This window comes from Carica papaya, chromosome 5 (assembly GCF_054855325.1).
Source record: "Carica papaya isolate Zhongbai chromosome 5, ASM5485532v1, whole genome shotgun sequence".
In the NCBI taxonomy this organism is placed as follows: domain Eukaryota; kingdom Viridiplantae; phylum Streptophyta; class Magnoliopsida; order Brassicales; family Caricaceae; genus Carica; species Carica papaya.
In genome coordinates this window covers 12806603-12823963 of record NC_142313.1, presented here as the reverse complement: position 1 = coordinate 12823963, position 17361 = coordinate 12806603, and the positions used below count along the sequence as shown (strand labels likewise).

General features: G+C 31.7%; 2 protein-coding genes across 11 annotated transcripts; one reads left to right on the top strand and one right to left on the bottom strand.

The window, feature by feature from the left end:
• The first annotated feature begins 3944 nt into the window (after positions 1 to 3944).
• Positions 3945 to 6816, top strand: MAN1 (Glycosyl hydrolase superfamily protein). Of its 2 annotated transcripts, XM_088219394.1 has the most exons (6): positions 3945 to 4100; positions 4262 to 4623; positions 4764 to 4943; positions 5045 to 5164; positions 5920 to 6125; positions 6263 to 6816. In XM_088219394.1, exons 2-6 carry the CDS (start codon positions 4294 to 4296, stop codon positions 6621 to 6623), a joined length of 1197 nt encoding a protein of 398 aa, XP_088075520.1. In that variant the 5' UTR covers positions 3945 to 4100; positions 4262 to 4293; the 3' UTR covers positions 6624 to 6816. The 2 variants fall into 2 exon arrangements, with proteins under 2 accessions (XP_088075520.1, XP_021897212.2); XM_022041520.2 differs by lacking the exon at positions 3945 to 4100 and having other exon boundaries at positions 4121 to 4623.
• LOC110814154 (glucose-1-phosphate adenylyltransferase large subunit 1-like) lies at positions 6713 to 13047 on the bottom strand. Of its 9 annotated transcripts, XM_088219388.1 has the most exons (16): positions 12695 to 13046; positions 12034 to 12067; positions 11021 to 11545; positions 10697 to 10819; positions 10423 to 10596; positions 10153 to 10245; positions 9893 to 9976; positions 9745 to 9800; positions 9504 to 9597; positions 9298 to 9410; positions 8974 to 9046; positions 8678 to 8758; positions 8508 to 8594; positions 8324 to 8428; positions 7545 to 7651; positions 6713 to 7262 (listed from the first exon to the last, which is right to left on the bottom strand). In XM_088219388.1, exons 3-16 carry the CDS (start codon positions 11246 to 11248, stop codon positions 7073 to 7075), a joined length of 1608 nt encoding a protein of 535 aa, XP_088075514.1. In that variant the 5' UTR covers positions 11249 to 11545; positions 12034 to 12067; positions 12695 to 13046; the 3' UTR covers positions 6713 to 7072. The 9 variants fall into 9 exon arrangements, 8 of the variants coding, with proteins under 8 accessions (XP_088075514.1, XP_088075511.1, XP_088075512.1 ...); XM_088219385.1 differs by having other exon boundaries at positions 11643 to 13046; XM_088219386.1 differs by having other exon boundaries at positions 12034 to 13046.
• Positions 13048 to 17361: the final 4314 nt, after the last annotated feature.

The window sequence follows — 17361 nt, the reverse complement described above, 5'->3', positions numbered from 1 at the left end:
GCCAACGCGTTCTAATACAATGTCTTTCCTGAGACACTAGTACAACACCTCTCTAAGCTCTAGTCTGATCATAAATCTCTACTTATCAAAACTAGAATCAGCCAATCACACTGTAGGAAGCCCCAACCGTTTCATTTCCTTGCAGCTGGGATCACCCATCCGGACTTCCCAAACCTGGTCAAACATAGTTAGAATGGCTTTGTCTCTTTCTAGGCCACCATGGAGAACTTCTTAAGATAGGCTAAAGAGTGGAACACCATTATCTTTGGCCATATTTTTAGAAAGAAGATAACTCTGATGGCTAGAATTTCGAGCATTCAAAACGCTCTAGAACATTCTCACTCTGATAATCTTCTTTGGTTGAAGGAAGTCATCCATGAAGAACTGAAGGATGTTTTACTACAAGAAAGATTGTATTGTAAGCAAAAATCAAAATGTGAGTTTAATTATTTCCTATGGTGACAAGAATACAACGTATTTCTATGGCTACACCATGGCTCGTCACAGACAAGACAAGATTGTTATGCTCGAAGATAGCACTGACAACTTGGTCACTAATGAGTGGTACCTTAAGCACATACCTGTTGGTTTTTTAAAAGACCTCTACTCTGAAGACCAGCAGAGGGGCCAGGGGTTTACGATAAGGGGTAGGTTTTCGGTTCTTACCTCGAATATACTCAACATGTTAAATGTCCCTATCACTAGAGAAGATATATGTATTGTGTTTTCCGACATGAAAACCCCCAAAACTCCGAGGGCAGACGTCCTTCACACGTCTTTCTTTCAACATCATGGGAACATCGTAGGGGACTTGACTTGTGAGATGGTGATGAAAATGTTCCAAGGGGAGAGATAGAGAAAGGCCTCAATTGAACCGTAATCACCTTGATTCCCAAACTGGCTAAACCCACGAACATCAAAGAATTTCGGCCAATTAGCCTTCTTAATATCTTGTACAAAATCATCACCAAAATCATTACCAACAAGCTTAAGGGAATTATACCAGTTTTAATCAGCAATACCCAAATGAGTTTTATAGAGGGGCAGAGTATTTTTTACAATATCGTTATTGCACAAGAGGTCATTCACTTTATGAGACAGAATAAAGGTAAAAATGGTTGGATAACTATCATCAGATCTTGCTCTATGCAACTCTTTTGGAATGGGAATATCACTAAAGAGTTCACCCCCTCCAAAGACATTAGCCAGGGGAACCCTCTCTCACCATATATTTTTGTGTTGCGCATGGAGTGTCTCTCCTAATACACTGAGCTATTGGTCAACCAAAATAACTGGTAGCTTATATCTCTAGGTAAGAAATGACCTAAATTATCACACATGTTCTTCGCTGATGACTTAATCCTCTCTAGCAAGGTTTTTACTAGCCAAGTGCAGTTTATCAAGTTGGTGCTGGAGGATTTCTGTGGTGCCTCGGGACATAAAATCAACAAGACCAAGACCTGTATCTTCTTTTCTTATAATGTGCCCATTAGTGAGACCTGTAGAATTAATACAGATTTTAACTTTTAAACCTCTAATAATCTTGGCAATTACTTGGATGTCCCTTTATTTTATGGTAGAGTTAGTACTAAAACCTACATATACATTATAGAGAATGTGCAGAATAAGCTCTCTGGTTGAAAAACTAGTCTCGTATCTATGGCTAGCTGTCTAACACTGATTAAATCGGTTCTTATGACTATTCTTACCTATGCTTTGCAGACTACTGCTCTATGCAGCTCTCTCTACGATCAAATTGACCGGATGGTGCGTGATTTTATCTGGAGCTCTTCAAACGACTTGAAGAAGCCAAGCTTTGTCAATTGAAATAAAATATATCAGCCTACCTCGCATGAGGAAGGGGGGGAGTGGCCGGGGCTGCTGACCAGGCCGCTAACATGGCTGCTGACGTGGAGCTGACGTGGCACAACTTTTTTAAATTACGTTTTGACCCCCAGTTTTCGATTTTCTTTTCAAAAATACCCCCAGAATCTAAATTTTCACCCATTTTTCCCAAAATCAATTTCAATTAAATACAAATAATATTTTTACCTAATTTTATCATTATTATTATTTTTATTTTTATTAAATTAAATTAAATTAAATTAAATTAAATAAATCAATTAAAATTTCAATAATTACAAAATAAACTAAATAAAATAAATTAAAAATTAATAATAATAATAATAATAATAATAATAATAAAATTAATGGGTGTTACACTAACTCTTGTCAATATGTAAAATTTTTTAAATGTATAAAATAAAATAGATAACATATTCTTTTAAATAATATATACATACATTCATAAATTAAATAATACATTTTCACTAATTATAACACAATGGATGCAACACTAATTATAATACAATAGATGTAACACTAATTGTATACAAATAATAACATATTAACTTTACATATAACTATATCATTATATAGTATTTTTGAGATATTTCAATTACTTAGTCTATTTATTCTGTATAGTTTATAGATATTGAGAGATATGTATTATGCCCTTCTTCATGAATCTTATAGCTGTTGGACACAATTTAATTAATAAAATATAAAAAGAATATTTTGCTGAGCGTACGTCAATTTTACATTAATACAACAAAAATTAATATATAGATTGAATTGTGTGTGTGTGTGTGTGTGTGTGTGTGTGTATATATATACCTATAATTAACGTGAGACTTCTATTTGTAGTTGTGAAACCTTGGAGCCATTGGACCAAGTGTGTTTATGGATCTTAATTGTTGAAATTATTTCAAGTGGTTCAACTACAAGTATATTGTGTACCAAATAAAAATTAATTAATTTTTTAATCTTTCTTATCATTTCATATTTAAATAAATTAGGTAACACATTTGTAATTAATTAAGTATAACTAAGGATTAAACTTAAAACCAAACTCTTACTCTTTTTTTTTTTTGTCTCTTTAATAAACAGAAAGTAATATATGAACTAGACATAAAATTATGAAGTACCTGAAGAAGAAGATTAATTGTATGGCTTGCTTCTATGTTCCAATAAATTGTCTTTTCAGTCCATATGCACCATGTGACGAGATATAACATATATACTCATATCATGGTATATATATATATATATATATATGTATATACATTACCGTCTCCAAATTAATCACCTATTTATGCATTAATATGTATTAATGGCTTCCTTTTCTAGGTCAAGTATATACACCAAACAGACGTGGATGATTAGCTTACAAATTAAGAATAACTTAAAGATAATTTTCCATTAATTACCCAGTCAAATGTGGTAATGAGCATGCAATAAATACAAAGCCCCTATGTTGTTTGACTCAAAAGGCCATGAAAATTGAATCTTTAACACAAAGTTTTTCACGAGTAGTTGTAAGACTACAAGGATTGGTTTAATTCATTTTATTTTTCTAAGAAAAGTAGAGGACAAATATTTAAAATCAACTAATCATATTATAAAGATTACGGTTTTAATTTATTTATATTTTTAAAATAATAAATATTATATAAGAATTTTTTTAATTTTATATTCTTTTTTTTATGAAAAAAAATTATAAATTTAAATCAAACTATATTTTTCAATACGTTCTCGTCATAAAATTATATTTTATGATAAGTATATATATATCACACAATTAGTAAAGTGCTTTTACTTAAAAATATAATTCTTAAATTATGTTGGAAAATTTATAATTTAGAAAATTCATTTTCAAACTTATTCAATAGAGGCCAAGGCCCATAAATGTAAATTATATATTAAGAGATGAAAAAATATTCAGCTTATTTAAAGTTTCTTAATGTAGATCAATGAATTATTCCAATTTTATATGATATTCCATATGAACTCAATGTTAGTTATTTTATCTATAATTTTACTTATTTTTTCACATTAAATTGTAAAATTATAAATTAATTTCACTTTTAACTTGAAATTATTTCAAATATAATCCTAATTTAACTTTTTCAAAAATAAATTTATGACCTCCTTTTTAAAATCAGTAGATATCGCCAAACACTGAAAAGAAAAGGTGTGTGTATATATAAATCCATAAGAGCAAGCAGCCACAAGCCACACCCACCAACACTCTTTATTTGGTATGTTTTTTGCTTAATAACATTACCTCCATTTTTCTTCTTCTTCATCTTTATCTCCTGAAATATATATATATATATATATGTATATATATATCACCAAGAGAAAGAAAAAAGAAGAAAAAGAGAACTAGCTAAACTTTAGTGCATGTTGTTGTTTCCAGAGGTAGATAAGAAGAAACATACACAACTGGCGATGTGGAAGATGAAGGCTGTTTTGTTTAAAAAGGTGATGATGATGATTTTGTTGTTGGTTCATGGAAGGTGCGAAGGTAGTAGTAATAGTTTTGTGAAAACCCAAGGCGTGCATTTTGTGATGAATGGAAAGACTGTTTACTTGAATGGATTTAATGCTTATTGGATGATGAATTCTGCAAGTGATCCTTCTTCAAGGTCCAATGTCACTGCAGCTCTGCAACAAGCCAGACAAGCAGGCATGAACATTGCAAGAACTTGGGCCTTCAACGATGGCGATTGGAACCCTCTTCAATCTTCTCCTGGACATTACAATGAACAAGTCTTTCAGGTAAGTTTTGTTTCAGCAATTTATTTAACATTTTAACTTGATTTCATTTACATCACTTGCTTAAACATTATATACATACACATATATATGTACTATTCATTGTAAACATATTTTTGAATTTTGAAATGAATCTGGATCAGGGACTGGATTTTGTTGTAGCAGAAGCTGGGAAGTACAAGGTTTATCTGATATTAAGCTTGGTGAATAACTTCGATGATTTTGGAGGAAGAAAAAGATACGTACAGTGGGCAAATGGTAGCGACCCAGATGAGTTTTATACCAATAATCGTGTTAAAGAATTCTACAAAAACCATGTTCAGGTCCAGTAACCCCTGTACGATCTATATAATATATATATATATATACATATTATGAAGACTGATTAGCACTTGTTTCAATCTAAAACGTTGATGGTGAACAGGCAGTGCTGACGAGAAAGAATACGATTACCGGGGTGACATACAAAGACGATCCTACTATTTTTGCATGGGAACTCATGAATGAACCTCGCTGCAACGATCCCTCCGGATCCAAAATTCAGGTCTTCTTTCTCTATATATTTAACATTCATTTTGTACTTAATTATCTTTAATTTACATTTATTTCATGATTTTATTTCGAGACGAAAAATTAAATAAAAATTAATTACAGATATTAACGCATACATATACATCGACATGGTTTCCCTTAATTAGTGCAGGTAATTAAGATGATATTAGAAGGGTCCATTGTAATTTACATAATCCAAAGGAAGGTGTCAATTTCTATCAATTATGAATATTGTATGTATGAGTGTATATAACTCAAGATTAAATAAAATTGTCACATCTGATGTGTGTGTGTGTGTGTATATATATACCTTTCACTACCACCAAAAAACTATATAAATATATATTATTGGAAATTAAGGAAAAGAATGGATGAATTAGATTAACTAGCTTATAGACTCTCAGAGAAGACGGAGGAGGAATAAAGTAAAAGGCAATGCAGGATATGGAATAAAAACAAGAAAACACGAAGGAAAAATCCAAAATTACATTTATGGCATTTAATCTAAGCACAGCCTTACATGTCCTTTTTTTTTCATTACTACTTACTCTGGAATATTCTTCAAGCTGGACTCTGAAACTGACTCTCTCTTTAATCTAACTTTTTTATCATTTATATTTCTCATGATTGTGACTCAATGCACTTGTTTCTCTTAATCTGTTACTGAATCTTTCTGGGTTCAGTTGATTTTTGATTTATATATATTTCTAAAAAGTAAAATGTTAATTTTGTATAATGTATTGACAGGAGTGGGTTAAAGAAATGGCAGCACATGTTAAGTCCATTGACAACGATCATCTATTGGAAATAGGGCTTGAAGGATTCTATGGGGAATCTGTGCCGCAGAGGAAGCAATCCAACCCTAATACTGCCATAACTGGAACTGATTTCATTTCCAATAACCAAATTCCTCAAATCGATTTTGCCACTCTTCATATTTACCCTGAACAATGGTATATATACCCTTCTACATGCAATGTAAAATTCTATATAAACTCAATTCTCAATAATTTATTCAAAATTTTTATCATATGCAAGTGAAAATGAGCAGTAAAAACATAAGGCTCATTATAGATCGATTGTGTATCAGGCTACCATGGGAAAAAGCAAGTGAAAGCGAGCAGAATGCTTTCGTGGACAACTGGATCAAAGTCCATACTCAAGATTGCAATTCAGTGATCAGAAAACCAGTGGTTATAGGGGAATTTGGTAGGTCTTCAAAGCTATCTGGGTTCACCTTGGAGAAGAGGAACATGTATTTCGAGAAGGTTTACACTGCAGTCTATAACAGTGCCAGCACTGGAGGCTCATGTGCTGGTGCTATTTTTTGGCAGCTAATGACAAGAGGAACAGAGAATCAGGGAGATGGGTATCAAGTTGTTTTGGAAGAGAGCTCTTCAACTGCCAATATCATTACTCAACAATCTATCAATCTCTCTCATCTCTACTAGGGTTTGATAATACATAAAACATAACATACATACTGTAGCAACAAAAACCAAACATATGTTATGTCATTGTTCTTTTAGTACTCTTGATCTTGAGATCTAAAAATGTTGTCTTCTGTCTTTGTATTTATCAATGTTTGAAACAGCTAATCAATATATATACAGTACCAATCATTGGAACTCCCTCCAGGGAAAAGGCTGATCTGGCTTGCACACAGCTACTCGAATATTTATTCATATATTTCTCCCATAATGTTTTAACGAAAACACAATCTTAACTTAAATTTTTCGCGCATGGGCATCAATTGAATGATCCTTGTAGCCTGCTCCTTCTAAATCATCCCTAAATTATTGTCCCATCTCTTATCATAGAATTTTTTGTGATTACAGTAATTCCAGATCGAATATAGAATCCTTCAGATGGTCTGTCTGCCTCTTCCACATTCTGCAGTTTAACAAAAAGAAAAGTAGCAAATTTCTTTCCCTGATCTACTTAAGCATATGTGGAGTAAGTGAGAGGGGAGTAAATAAAAATTGGAGTTTTCCATTTTCTGGCAGGTACTATGGGTTAAATAACTTACATCCTTGTTATAAATGATCACATTCTTTCCAATTCTGGCATTCATGTCAATTATACAATTCCTGCAGGATATAGGTATATATCATATCTACTCGCTTGAAATACACCAAATCTAGCACATTGTGACGTGAAACAAGATAAGAAGGAAATAAATAGTTGTGATGACAGGAGATCAAAAGAGTTCAAAGTGATTTCACATCAGCATGCTGTGAAAGAACAAGTTTCCCATTGCCAAATGAATACAAACAGAATATTGAACGTATTTCTCCAACAAGATTCAGATCCTTGCAATTGTTATATTATCTTGAAATGCTCTAAACCATAAAAAAGTAGAGTAAACTCACATTATTTTGGTATATCTTCCAACACCTATTGGAACTTTTCCCTCTGTCAAATGGGTTGCTAGCTCTTCCTGAGTTTCATAGTCGTCAGCACCCATCATCAGAGTATCCTGTAGAGTGTTATTGGAAACTATAATACCAAATAATGGAGCAGTAAAAAGTAGCTAACTAATTGTTGTGGAACCTATCGATATAGATATACTAAATGCATAGGCAAATTCAGTTCTCAAACTTATTAACTGGTCACCTGCTATAGCTTGCCTCCTGATTAAGGACAGTAAGAACTTCCTATTGGAGGTCAGTAGCTGACTTTTTCTTTTTTTCTTTTGTGTTTTGCTAGTAGGAGGACCACATGTAATAGAGTATATAGATTAAAGTTTTGGATAAGTGGTCAACAAAATCAATTATTTTATTTTGTATTAGAGTTGGAGTTCAAGAATTCGTATCTTGATTACCCCATTAAAAATGGTTTCTACTGGTCACTTGTGTTAGTAAGCCATCTGACTTAGTTCTTTCACACTCAATTTTCCTTTTCCTTTTGAGAAAAGTCACCTTACTTATATATCTCCTATTTGCTATTTCTCCTTTACTGTTGACCAATCTGCATAATCTCCCAAATTATATCTTAATTAAAAACGTGGCCTTGAAACACTTAACTTCATTTCTTTAGAGGTTACATGATATTCTGAGTTACTATACACATTTCATACTTAGCTTGACATGAAGTTACGCTTGCTTATTTTAGAAAAAGAAAATGAAGTATGATGAAGAAGAACAGTAACCTTCAGCACCACGCCCTGCTCCAGCCTTGAGCGAATACCCACAATAGAATGTTCAACAGTGCACTCCCTCAGAAAGCACCCATGGGAAATTATTGAATCCCTTATCTACAATAGACAGGAGCCTCAAGTGATTTATAAATGCACTAAAATAATCATAAAAAATAATCAATCTTTAAAACCATACCTGGCATCTCTCTATTTTGGTTGGTGGTAGAAATCGGGGAGATGTAAAAATTGGCTTTAGTGGATCATATAAATGGAGTTTTGGAGGCTTCAAAAAAAGAGCAAATTTAAAGGCATTACCCCTTCTGACAAGGGATTCATCACAGTGAGATAAATTTTAAAGAAAGATACCTGCTCTGTGAGAGCCAAATTTGCATCAAAGAAAGATTTTATGGTTCCAATATCCTCCCAGTAGCCATTGAATAGATAAGCCTATTATGAAAAGAGTAATTTCTGATTCTTAGAAATTTTAGTAGAATATTCGTTGAAACCCACAAAAGGATAGAGTATAATCAGCTCAAATTTATCTTTTCTGCTTTCTGGAGCAATAATCAGCTCAAATAGAATTCTTAAGTCTTAGAAGATAACATTGATTAAACAAGTACTGTTTTCAGCCCTAATTGCACCCAGGTGAGCTGAGTGTCTACCCGAACATTGTAATCTTTTGCTGCCAGTGGTAGGACTTCTGATCCAAAATCGTTGGCTGCTGGATAATGCCACCTGAAGGGAAGAAAAACCATAGATAAAAAGAAAAGCAATAGTCCAGGCAATAAACGGCAATGAATTGTACTTTGAGGCCATTCAAAACATTTCATATATCAATAATTCCATAAAAAAGTAATCAAAGACTAAATGGACTGAAGTGAACTGTGAAAATATTACAGATGACGGTAGAATCTAGTGTTACACTTGCAACAAGAAAAAAAAGACCAACAAAAATGGGAAATTTCCTTGCAAAATCGATATATTACCTGAGAATTTTTTGTAGAACCTCTGTCTTGAATAAATATATACCCATAGAAGCTATATATGGGAATTTTAATGCATCTTGATCAGATAATCCTAGAACAGTTGTATCTACAAACTGTGAAAGTCAACATTTTCAGTCAGACAACTGTTTGATTTCATAACACCATTTCAATGAACTAAATAAGCATAGGAAAAAGAGAGTGACAACCATGGATCTCAAACATTCACCCTTTGGTTTTTCTTGAAACTCTATTATCCTTCCTCTTTCATCAATCTTCACCAATCCGTAATCAGAGGCACGACTGCCGGAAAGAAGAAATCAGAAAGAGACATGATTCAACAAAGTTTGATGCAAGATCTTTTCTACATAAGATCACAATCTAGAAAAGGCATGCTAACAAGATGCTGGAATTACAGATCAGATAAATTGTACTAAAAGTATTTTGCACCAGTTATCCACAGGGAGACAACACACAGATACATCAGCACCCGAATCAATGTGCTTCTGCATATAGAGATGTATCCTTTCAGTAAACTACATAATCAGTGGAACTACTAGACTAAAGAAATAACTAAAAGTCAGAAGCTATACCCAACCTGCAAAAAATCCATGTAATCCATTTGATAGAGATGATCGCCAGATAGTATCAAAATGTTTTCTATGTGTCTATGCTTAGCATCCTAGACAGGTCACCAGAAAAATGTCACTATCATTGTATTACATATACTCTTATCTTGGTACCATCCCAAATCAGAATGTGAAGTCTAATTCTAGATGACCATCCCAAATCAGAATGTGAAGTCTAATTCTAGATGACAATCCAAAAGACAGAATAACTCTGAGAACTTTCACATACCTCAAACAACCAAATGAACTGCCTAACAGCATCTGCTGTACCCTGAAACCACTTCTTTCCCCATTCTCCGGGTGTTTGAGTAGCTGCTAGTACCTATTATGACAAAAGGAGTTATGGAGCATTTTCTTAATTTATGTTGGCAACTAAAATAGCTTTTGAGATGTCATAAAAATGTTGCAAACACTGGTTTACAAGTAAAATAAATGGAATCGTCAAATCCTAATTTTGTGTTTCTATACCACTAGCCATCATCATCATTCATCAGCTTACCTCGATAAACCCATTGCCAAAGTGTACACCATTTCCTAAATTATACGTTCGAACAATGTGTTGGTTGAGAGATCGAGAATTAAACTGAGTGAGAATGAAAATTTTGTTGATTCCACTATTTATGCAATTACTCATAGGCACGTCTATCAGTCTATAGCATCCCCCAATTGGCACCTGCATACCATGTACAGCATCAAGAATTTTAAATGCTTCAGTCAATGTGCTTCAAATCAATTTTGATGTGCAGTCATCAAGCAGCTTTAAGCTAGATTACAGCTGGTTTAGCCCTTCTTTGAGTAAGAGGGAAAAGTCGTGTTCCAGCTCCACCACCCAATATGATAGAAGCAACAGTCTTTGGGTCTGCTACTGATGTTGCAAATCTTTCTTCCTGGAAGATCTGCAGTGCAGTATCACACTTCTCATATTGGAGCACTTTATACAAAACATTGAGGATGCACTGGCAAAAAATAGAAATTAAGACTCTATATGAAAGAAGGAAACTGGCCCTCAGGAACCACATGGTATTGTTTCCGCAAGTAAAATGCTATGCAAATGCATATAATATTGTCCAACAGGCAGATAAACAAGTGAAAGTTACCATGAAATCTTTAGCAACATCAGGGAGAACAGAAGTAGTCAAGAACCTTTTGGTTTTGGGACATCTCTTCCTGAGGATCTTGAACTTCCCTACATGGACATCACATATTGTACTGTCTAAAAAGCCAGTTCCCTCTGTATTTACAAACAATGGAGATGACAATAATCTGTTATGGCAAGACAATGGCAGCTTTGGGGACTGACAACAGCTAGAACCAAGAATTTCCATGTGACTTGAGTACCAAAATCAAAATAGTAAGAAGAATGAATGTTCAACAATTCTTTTGTTCAGGAATAGAATATGGAGATCAAGCCTTCTCCTCTGCTCTCATCAGCTTGATGCTCAACAATCCTTTTGTTCAGGAATAGAATATGGAGATCAAGCCTTCTCCTCTGCTCTCATCAGCTTGACTATCATACAACATGAAAGCCAAAAGGAAGCATCTCAAGATGAGATAATCCATTAAATAAATTCAAAACTCGTCTATCTTGGAACTGGGATTTGAAATGCAACTCCAAGTCTTTTCTGAGAGAAGGATAAGGAAAATACAATGTGACATTATTAGAAACTGTAGATGTATATGTAGAAACCAAAATGTGGGAAGAAAATTTTATTAGCTTACTCAATCTGAAACATGAACCATGGTAGAAATCCAAAGGCATTAACAATATCCTATTAAAGAACTATTAAGAAAAAGTAAGAGATTATGCAATGAGATTTGGAGATGGGGACAACCAATTGGGTTTTCAGGAGACAAGAAGAATTTTATCAGACAAAAATAAAACAAAATTAAACTAGGATTGTCTTAGTTTTATAAGTTGGAAAAGCAACAATCATTAAGTTGCCTCAAGATGCAGCAAGGAATGGCTACATCAACAACATTATTCACCTTTTTCATCTACAAAAATATCATTTCACTACTTTCTCTCTCTCTCTCTCTCTCTCTCTCTCATGAAACTCAGTTAAGTCATTCAGATTCTCGTACAACTTAAACTTAGTAGAAAAGCCACTACCAGATCAGAACACCAAAAACGCCATCACCATTTCCTGTAAAATATACCAAACCATGTCAATGAGCATTAGAGCCCGTAAGGCCTTATATCAGTTAATTAAACATGCTAATAATCACTTTTAGTAAAAACCCAGTAAAGGGAAAATAATAAAACTCAAAAAATCCATATTAATACTACCAAAATTTACTTAATTACAACGTGATGCAATATTGTCAAGACCAAATTTGATTTACATGAATTAATTTTCAATTATGCATTTTAACACAAGGGATGATTTACTCAATTTCAAAATTGTGATTTTATAACATTTCAATTTACTAAAATTTTTAACTTGATTAAAAGCTTCATTTCTCCTTCTTTTTTTTAAAAAAAAAATGCTTAATTACATTTATTAATTCTACCAAAACCAAAACCAAAACCAATTTAATAATCACCAAAACCAATTTAAATTATCTGTTCTTGCATTTTTCCAAATCAGTTTACAAAATCCAATATATTGGTAAAATTTAAATAGTTCTTAACAAAGATATATATATATATATATATATGAAAGACATTCCACATTCTCCAAAGTCCATGCTCTCCTTTCTCTGTTTTCTCCTCAAAAAGCTGTGTCCCTTCTTTCTTGGGTTCGGCTTCATTAATAACTGAAACCACTCACCAACTCCAACCCAAATCGACGCTCCTCCTGCTTCCTCTTTTCTTTTTCCCCAGGCTGGCATTGAGTCACCATCTTCATCATCGCAGCTGAGCTTTCTGTCTTGGCTTGCTCTCCGAGTTTCCTTTTTCAGCTTCGTGTTTGACATCCTCATCGTCGTCCACCAATCGTCATAATCAGTTGCCGTAATCGTCTCCTGCCTCACCTGCTCCTTGCCACCTGCAAAAGAAGAAGAAGAAAACTTTTCACTCCATTCCCTCCCTCACTCTCCGGACGAAGAGGAAGCGAGAAGCTTTTTAAGTCTCCCACGCAACGGTGACGTTTCATGGAAAACTTTAATGACTTCCGTAAGACGTTACCGTTTTGGGGGAAGGGAAAATGGTCATATGATATATTCTTATTTTAATAATATATATACGTATGGGGTAATTTTCATCTTCCTTTTATATATATAGTAAATAATAGATTTTAAATAGTTTTTTAATATAAAAATAGAATTAATTCCTAATTGACTATAAATTACATAATAAATAATTTTTAAATATAAAAGTATATTTAATATGATAATTACAAAAAATTAACCAATTATATAATTTAATTCTAATTTAGTAGAAAATTTTTATTTTACTGTAATTGCTACCAATACATCCTAATTTAAATTATCAAATATATATGATAGATAAAATAGAATTAAAATATTACTTTTTTTTTTTTTTGGATTTTTGAATATAGAAATAGAATTTGTCTTTAGTTGTTGATTATAAATATATAAAATTAATAAATAAATAGAATTAGTCTTGAATTTGACTTAATCCAAACCTTTAAATTCCTTTTGGCACAAGAGATTAAAATTAATAATTATGAAGTAGAATGATAATATACTAACTTTAATATTAACATTAGATTAAATAGTCAAATTTTAAAATGCACCTTAAATGTGTAATGATTTATAAAATATGTGTTTGTTTAATTTTAAAATGTGAGAATTTTTGTATACTGGGGAGAAAAATATAATTTACCTTTATTCAAATTGTCAATTAGCAACCTACTCAAATCATTAGTTTCACTAAAGAACATAAATCTATTAAAGCTACTTTTAAACACACCTTGGACTAAGGTTAAAGTGGATTGCAGAATACAAAAAGTGGGGGAAAAGAAAAGATAAAAAATGAAGGATTACATTAATTATTGTGCAAACAATCAAGCAATTGAGAAGATATTTTGAGCTCCCTCCAATTCTACGTCCGAATAGAATACCTAATTGTGAAAATTGTAATTAATATTTAATGCTAAATAACTATTATGAGGATATTTATTAGTGATTAATTTCACTAATTAAATACATTTATGTATATTTTGTAATTAATTATGTTGCAGTTAAATTGTTTTATTTTTTTTCTTTTTTGATACGCTCTTGTACTATAAATATTTAATAATAAAATTTATAGTATCAGAACTGACCCAACTCTCAATATTAGAAACCGTCAATAAATGGTTAATTCTCTTTGAAGAATAAGGTGTGTACTCAATCATGAATTTGAACACGTCAAAAAGCTATTCGCTCTAACTCATTATAACGAAATTCAATGGAAAAAACTTTTGATAATGGCAAAAATCGATTAACTCACTATAGAGAAGTTCAATGGAAAAACTTTTGATAATGGCAACAACATGTTAAGCTCTTTTCTAATTTTCAAATATCAAGTTAATCCTCCCCTACGCATATTTTCATGGGATCATGCTCATAGAGGTAATTTAAGGCATGGAGCATTATTTTTAGAAGAAAAAGTTCTAGGACAATTGATCCTGGTGTTTCTTAACCATGTCCTGCAAATTTGAACGTTAAAAATATAGATAATTCACTTTCTTCAGTCGTTTGAAAAGAGAATATTCGAATCTCATACTCTCTGATCTGAGAATTCATTTTTTATGTCTCAAAATTATTGTGCAATTTATTATTTGTCACTTAGTTGGCAAAAGACTAAAGTTTTGTTGTATTCATTCTACCTTATTATATTTTACAAGACATATCGTTAGGGAAGTTGATCGACAATGTTAAGGAATATAAATAACTCTATTATTTTGAAGAAATTGAAGCGAGTAACCAAAGTAAATTTTTAACTTCTAGTTATGCTTCTATTTATAGGAAAAATTAAATTATGTTATGGCATTATAGAATGATCATGTAAATTTTCAGTCTTTTAAATGTAGTTTTTTCGTTTTTTTTTTCAATGAAGAGAATTTTGAATTTCAATATGAAGGGTGTGAACTTGTAAAACACCATCGAGCACCATATCTAGAATCAGAATACGAACAATCCAAACCTTTTTTCATGATTCATAGTGATCTGCAAATACCTTCTTGTACTCCTGATCAAACACATAATAAAATGGTTTATTTTTTTCTTAGATGATCGCACTCAAGTATATTAGGTGTACTTGCTAAAAAAAAAACAAATGTTCATTCAATATTCATCAATTTTCATTCAATGATTCACCCCAAGTTTCAAACACATATACAAAATTCTATGTACTAATAATTGCATAGAGTATTTCAATTCTATTTTTAGTGACTACCATTGAAAAAATCTAATTATTTATCAAAGTTTATGTGTTAATATTCTATGACAAAGTGGAGTCATCGAACGAAAAAATCGACATCTGTTAGTGGTTGTTTGTGCCCTAATAATCACTATGAATGTGCTAAAAACATTTTAAGCAGACACCATTTTAACCTTTATACATGTCATTATTTGAATGTTTAACCTAGTTCTCTCGTTCAAAACTTCTTTTTAAAAATTCCAATAATTTTTCCTACCTCTTGTCTTGGCATAAGTCATCTCGAAGTATTTTATTGTGCAATTCGCATTTGTTCATACGATCATTTTTCCTATTATGACAAATTGGATCAAAAGCGCATAAATTTCTCTTCATTGGACACTCACTATGCAATAAAAGGCTATAAATCCTATTATCCATCTACTGATCAAATATTTGTCAATCTTGATATTATATGCTTTAAAACACTTCTTATTTTCGAGACACCAATATTCAAGGAGAAACTTTGAATAAAGATTGGTGTTATTTGAACTTTAATCTTTCTTATCCATCTCTACTGATCACTTTATCCAATTATTATATGTCATTTATAGAAGGAAATTTAAGCTTAGAGAGAGATTTAAAACAACAAATGAGAAAAAAGATATTAGTTTACTCACGAAGACTAAAGATAAAGTACAATGAGAATTTTACCTGAAGCATTAAAAAAATCAAGATTAATGATAACTCTGACTAATCATGAGTCTTTTGATCTAGAATAAGTAGTAAGTAATCTTTTATCATCTTGATTATGTTGGTTTAAATACTTTTTTATCACCTAATGAGTTTGTTGATTCAAATAATTTTTTATCACCTAATGAGTTTGTTGATTCAAGTAATTTTTTATCACCTAATAAGTCTGCTATTTGAGTTTTCATATTGCTCTTAAAAAAATAACTCAATCATATACTCTTTATTCTTACTCAAAATACATGTCCCATGATACTTTATTTACAAGATATGGTACCTTTATCACTAATTTTTTGAGGACAAGAATTCTAAAAGATATACGAAGTATTGTAGATTCCTAAGTGGAGAGAGGCAATCATGGAAAAGATATAAGACTTGAAAAAAATATTGCAACAGAGGAAATAAAAACATTGCATAAAGGCAAAGTTTGTTGGCTACAAATGAGTGTTTACATTGCAATATAGAGTTGATTAGATTGAATGATATAAAACTCGACTGATTGCAAAAAGATCTACTCAAACTTATGAAGATTATAGAAAAAAATTTGCACCGTGGCAAAACTAAACTCAATTTGGGTTCTTATATCTTTGGCAGTCAATCTAAACTGCTTATTTAAGCAGTTGGATATTAATAATGCATTTCTTAATGACAATTTAGAAGAAGAAATGTACATGACAATGCTACATACTTTTGATACAAAAAGATATCAAGTATATAAATTGAAGGAATCTCTATACGGGTTCAAACAATCACCAATAACATGGTTTAATAAGTTTATTAAAGTGATAAAAGGACAAAGGTATCAATAAGGGCAATCTTATCACATTTTTTTCTTTCGAGAGTCTAAAAGTGGAGGAAAAAAATCCTTATCATTTATATAAATAACATAATTCTTATAGGTGATGCTTCATAATATATTAAGATATTAAAAAAAATATTGGTCACAGATCAAAGACCTAGGACTAATGCAATATTTATAAAGGATGGAGTTTATCAGATCAAAGAGAATGATAACTATTTCTCAGTGAAAATAATATATACGATCTTTTGATTGAAACTGGTATATTGGAATATAAACCGAGTATATAGGACTAATTAAAATATGAAAGTATCATATATTAGTCGGCAAAATAAGATATCATATGCTCGACTAAATATTATTTTTGTAGTAAGTGTACTTAGTCAACACATGCATCATCATCAGAAACTCATTTAGCTGTTGTTTATAATATTGTCAAATATCTTAAAGACTCTTCAAGAAAGGGCTTATTCTTCAAGAATAACTAGGAAAATAAAAGTGTTTATAGATGTGGATTATGTATGTTCAACAAAAGATAGAATGTCTACTTTCGAATATTGCACATATGCATAGGAGAACTTAGC